The sequence below is a fragment of the Haliotis asinina genome, chromosome 4 (genome assembly GCF_037392515.1).
Source record: "Haliotis asinina isolate JCU_RB_2024 chromosome 4, JCU_Hal_asi_v2, whole genome shotgun sequence".
Classification (NCBI taxonomy): Eukaryota; Metazoa; Mollusca; class Gastropoda; order Lepetellida; family Haliotidae; genus Haliotis; species Haliotis asinina.
The window spans coordinates 68,976,445-68,982,444 of NC_090283.1; the positions used below are offsets into that span (position 1 = coordinate 68,976,445).

General features: G+C 50.6%; 1 protein-coding gene across 1 annotated transcript; it reads left to right on the plus strand.

Moving 5' to 3' along the window:
* The first annotated feature begins 3,620 nt into the window (after positions 1–3,620).
* Positions 3,621–4,952, plus strand: LOC137281124 (uncharacterized protein F54H12.2-like). Its single transcript, XM_067812253.1, has one exon. The coding sequence runs from the start codon at positions 3,621–3,623 to the stop codon at positions 4,950–4,952; it is 1,332 nt and encodes a 443-aa protein (XP_067668354.1).
* The last annotated feature ends 1,048 nt before the right edge of the window (positions 4,953–6,000 follow it).

The following is a 6,000-nucleotide window of genomic DNA, read 5'->3' on the forward strand; positions in this document are numbered from 1 at the left end:
CTGGCTCAGTATCTCGCTTCCAGCAACGTCCCTCATGAACTGATTGGCAACCCTCTCCGTTGGTCCTGGATGATGAAAACAAAAGGATCAGCATCCACCACCCAGCAACCTGGCACACGACAGGCAACACCACCTGACACCCCTGTTAAACGTCCAGGAGGAGAAGCCTTGTTTTTAACACCACCTCAATCGAATCTTGCTGGCGTCAAGAAGAAGAAGAAGAAGGCAGAGACTCCCTCTTCCCCTCTGAACCGAGTGCGTCAATGGATTGACTTTTAATCATAAAAGAGAGCAGAGGGTGACATCTACAACAGTGTTAGCATGAGACGTCACAAGAGAAACAACAACAACAGCAGCAAGTCCTCCTCCTCCTCTTTGTCGCCTGCCTGGGCACGATGGCTTCACCATACCTATTACGATCCCAAACATCCGGCAGGCTATGGAGGGTGGCGTGGTTTGTGGCAAGCAGCAGTCAAACAGCAAGCAGTGGGATCCCAGAAGTGGAAATCCCAGAAGGGAAAACGACAGAAGGGGAAACCCCCACTCACACAACATCAGGTTCGACAATGGTTGAAAACCCAGGACACGGACACCTTGCACAAACCTGCCCAACGATCCTTTTCCAGGGATCATTACCGTGTGAGCGGTGTGGACGAATTGTGGCAAGCTGATTTGAGCGACCTCCTCGCCTATCAGAAAGAGAACCAAGGTTACCGATATCTGCTGTGTGTCATCGATGTCTTCTCCAAAATGGCTTGGGTGCAACCCATGAAGTCCAAGACCGGCACCACGTTGATTGAAGCCTTTCAACGAATCCTGAAACAAGCTGAAGGACGTGTGCCCTCCATGTTGCAGACGGACAAAGGGACCGAATTTGTCAATAAACCTTTCCAAGCCTTTCTCAAGAAACAGGACATTCATTTCTACACCAGCCAAAACCCAGAAACCAAAGCCTCGGTGGTGGAACGTTTTCAAAGAACGTTGAAAAACCGTATGTGGCGTTATTTCACCCAACATGGAACACGTCACTACCTCAAGGCTTTACCCCAGCTGATGCATGCCTACAATCATCGCATTCATCGCACGATCGGACAGCGACCCGTGGATGTGCATCCCCACAACCCTTATGACGAAATTCGGGTGTTGGATCACATGGAACAACAACGCCAGAAGCAACGGCAGAAGCAACGTCAGCAGAAGCAGAAGCACCATCAACACCAGCATTCTCTCTCGTTACCTGGGACCCGTGTTTGCTTGAACAAGACCAAAAGGGACCTTTGACAAAGGGTATCTTCCCAACTGGACCAGCGAATTGTTCACCGTGGATCGCGTTGTGAAAGGGCGTGTGCCTCCTCTCTACCGAGTGAAAGATGATCATGGAGAAGTGCTCCAAGGCACCTTTTACCCCGAGGAACTACAACCCATTCAGAAAACGGATGACGTTTACAAAGTCGATCAGGTCTTGAAACGTCGATGGCATCAAAAGAAGGACGAAGTGTTAGTGAGGTGGTCAGGCTACCCGGCCAGCTTTGATTCATGGATCCCTGCGGCTCATTTGGTCTTTTAAATAAGGGTGGCATCCCTCTGTCACCATCATTTGGGTCATACTCCCTGCCCGATCATGCAGAGCGAACCGAGGCTCAGGTGAAAGGAGAACAACAACAAGTCTTCCTCCTCCTCCTCCTCCTCCTCACGTTGGTGTTGCTTTGGCATGGACTTGCCGCGCAGTGAAGTGGTGTTTTTCTCCCAAGTGTTGCTGATATATGGCGTGGTCGTCATGAGCATGGTTCAGTTGGCATTGGACCACGGTGAGAAACAGTTGTGGACAGCGTTGTTGGCCAGTTCGTTGGGATACTTGCTCCCACAACCCACGTTGGTATCATCGTCGCCTTCTTCTTCTGCTCCTGCTGCCGCTACCGCATCTTCGACTCCCTCCGTGTCCAGTCTGGTTCCCTAAGCGCAAAAAAAAAAGAAAAAAAAAAGGATGGCCATGTCCTTCTTTTCCTCCAAGCGGGACTTTTACGTCACCTTACCCAGCGATGCGTCCATGGATGTTCATCCCGACAACAAGGTGAACCATTACGAAGTCAAACTCACCTTTCCCATTCAAGTGAATCGTCAAGAGTGGGAAGTGGGCATCAGTGAACTTCATTTTCCCATGACGTGGTACCCCTTCAACTGGTTTGTGCTTCGCGTGAACTTGGAACGCTTGACCAGGATTTACAGTTCAGGAGCACCGGATGCGACCGTGATCGAAGAGAACCCAGGCATCATCCGAGCCGTCAGCGAAAAGGTGATCATTCCCGAAGGCATGTATTCCGCTCGAGAACTGGTCCAGAGACTGAACATCCTGCTTCAGCGTGCCTGTGCACGATTGTTGGAAAAGCATACAGCTAATGTGTACCAGTCGGATGCCAGAGGCCGTTACACCGTCACCGTGAACTACCCCAAAGAAGAACTCCGATTTGAAATGCGCGGCCCAACACACGTCAACTTTTATGCTCCCACACCAAAAGACATGTGCAGGGCCATCTCGGGTTCTTCCTGCAAAACAGCCACCCAACCAGACCACGATGCCATCAGGTCTGCCTACACCACTCAACTGGTGTTGCCTGTTTCCTTGGTACGCATGCTCGGATTCATGCAACTCCCCGTGGTCGACGAAGCAGAGGAAATAAGTCAAGTCTCCACTTACCCTGTCCAAGTGAGTGTTTTTGACCGTCCTCTTGTGGTGGGGGAACAGGAAGCCGACCATCTGCCTTGCTTTGATACGGTGTACGTCTACTCGGATGTGGTAGAAGATCAAATTGTTGGGGATACCATGGCTCCCTTACTGATGTATGTTCCCGTATCTCGTCGAATGATGGAAGACAGTGTCGTGATGAAAACTCCCCAGCATGTACGCTACATGGGATTGCGCCAGGGAACCATGGATGCCGTTCAAATCTACTTAATGGATGACATAGGACGACCTGTGCCATTCCAGAGTGGGAAGACCATCGTGACACTCCATTTCCGTCCCCGTCGTCTGGGCACGTACTGACATGGTAGGACATCAGTGTATCCGACACCGGTGCAGCACCGGCTTGGGTGGCCAACAACAACAACAACAACAACAACAAGGACGAGGTTTAGCCGCGTACCGAGGTCGCATTCATCAACGCGGGAGAGGTCTCGGAAACATCTTGGGAAGCTTGGGCCGTTCAGCCCTCTCCATGCTGAAGACGGTGGGAAAATCGGCTCTCAAAACCGGTGTGAAGATGCTGCCAGGCTTATTGCAAGATATTCGTTCTGGACGCCGTAGTGTACGGGACAGTTTGAAACATCATGGAAAACAGGCCTTACTGACCACCTTGCAGTCACAGTCATCACCGGCACACAAAAGAAAACGAAATCCGCCGTCTGGTCCCATAAAGAAGAAGAAGAAGAAGAAACAACAACAAAAACGCCAAGCTTTGTTTTGAGTCATCATGGAACTTTGTGTCATTGGACTTTGTCATTGGACTTTGTCATTGGACTTGGCATAAAAGGACTTGGCATAAAAGGATCATTCCCATGAACAAGGGTCAGTTCAACACCAGACACGAACCTGTCAAGACCTGCTGGACAGACCTATCAAGATGATGCGCCGGGATGCTTGTGAATGTGCCAAGTCGCAGTTGGATCTCTTTTCGGTTCCCCCTGTGGTGACGTCAGTTCAAGAGGGTCAGTGGATTCGATACAGTCCTCTGGCACCCTCTTCGGTGGCGGGTCCCCTCCAGTTTAACATTGCCAACCCTGTGAACGCGTACATCAATTTGAATCAGTGTTACCTTCGCATCTGCCTCAAAATCAAGAATACCGATGGCACGGATGCCACTCATGATGGGGATGACCGACTTGTCATGTCCACGGTGAACAACATGATGCATTCCCTCTTTCAAGAAGTGCATGTGCAAGTGGGACACAACCAGTTGGAAATCACCCCCTCCATGGGAACCTATCCCTATCGAGCCTATTTGGAAACGTTACTGAGTTATGGGAAGGCAGCCAAAGGGACGCATCTCCAGTGCCCAGGATGGTACACCGATGAAGCTGGAAAAATGGATGACTTCAATGCCGTCGCTCAGAATGTCAATGCAGGACTCGTCGCACGACGGCGGGTCATTTTACGCACCCGAGAAGTGGAACTGACAGGGCGTCTCCACTGTGACCCGTTTCTCCAAGACCGGTACCTGGTGGATGGCGTCCCCATGAAACTAGAACTGATTCGGAGCCCGAGTGTTTTCTACTTGATGAGTGCTGGAGATGTGGAATGTCGATTTGAACTGACCAAAGCCGAGTTTTACGTACGCCAAGTCAACATCGATCCTGCCATACGGGAACAGCACGTGAAACACATGTCACCAGGAGTCACGGCCAAATATCCTTTGACCCGAGTCCAAGTCACGGCTCACGACATTCCAGGAGGAGGGCGCGATTTCCACAAAAATCAACTGGTGGGAGGACAACTGCCCAAACGCGTGGTGTTGGGACTGGTGGACAACGATGCTTTTGCCGGTAGCAAGGAAAAGAACCCCTTCCATTTCAAGCACAACAACGTGACCAGTCTCAAACTGAAACTCAATGGCCAGGAAGTGCATGGCACAGAAATCAAAAGTGACTTTCAGAACAACAGTGGTTCACTCAAACAGTTGTACATGAATCTGTTTCGCAACACGGGACACCTGTGGCAAGAACATCCCTGCAACCTCACCCTAGACAAGTTCAGGAACGGATTCACACTGTGGGTGGTGGATTTGACGGCAGATCTGGGAGCAGACGAAGGCCATAACTACCCACAACACACGGGCAAGTTGGGACTCGAACTCCAGTTTGCAGAACCCTTACCTCGTCCGGTCACTCTCGTCTGCTACGAGGAATACGAAAGCATGTTGGAAATTGATCGGTTCCGCAACGCTCTGATGGTCTAAGGATGGATGGACTGACGACCAAACATGTGAACGCCTGCGTCCAACAGGACCCCCCGCTGCGACCCCTTTACCAAGGGACCTTTGCCCGAGATCACTTTGCCATCACCGTGCTAAGTGAACGACACGGACCTTATCCTAAAGCTTACATCGTCAACACGGACCCAAGTCATCTCCCGGGACAACACTGGGTGTGCGTGTATCGTCCAGCACCGGGTGTCTTTGACTACTTTGACAGTTATGGAGTCGACCCCACCCAACTGCATCCCGACTTTCGGAATGCCATGGCCTACAGTGGATGGCTCGCACAGCGGTGGAATGTTCAATCAGTTCAATCCTGGTTCACTGCCTCATGTGGAATGTACTGTTTGTTTGTCCTGGCTCATCGTGCCCGCGGATGGACTTTCGACGACGTGATGGAACAGTTTGATCCCTTCAACACCCTCGTCAATGAAGAATGTGTGAAACGCTAGTTTCAACTCACACGCTTGCCAGACAACAACAACAACGACGTCCAGGATCCACAGCCCTGTCAAACATGTTATTCTTATGGTTCTGATGTTATGATGTTCTCTTCATGTTCGAGTTCCTACCGTTTGTAAACAAAAGATCAGGGACGCCCCTAATCCTGACTCTTTTGTCACCATGGTTCTTGTTAGCGGGGGAAATAAAACGTTGTTAAAAAAACCCAACACACATGCCTTGTTATGATTGTCATAGCATGAAAGCATTCTTTAGAGAAAGTAGGATGGTCCTGAAAAGGACCGTTTTTTTGGGGGTTTTTTTGTTTTGTTTTTTTCGTTGTGGTGATCACAACGACCACAGGGGCGGCATCATACACTGCCACGGGTGAATAGTTATCTTGGTTTTCACGGGGCACTTGACCCCGTGAGTCAGGCGACGATGACAGGTATCTTTCAACACCGTGCCGCAATAAACGCATTGAAAAGTCCCGCTGTAGTCATCCGTGCCCTTGCAATACACGGGCAGCCCTCCCTGGCATTGGTGACACTGCCATGGCGGCAAGTGTCGCCATGATGGAAAAGCCGGT

Coding starts and splice junctions, on each gene's coding strand:
- LOC137281124 (XM_067812253.1), top strand. CDS start 3,621: ATGATGCGCCGGGATGCTTGTGAATGTGCCAAGTCGCAGTTGGATCTC.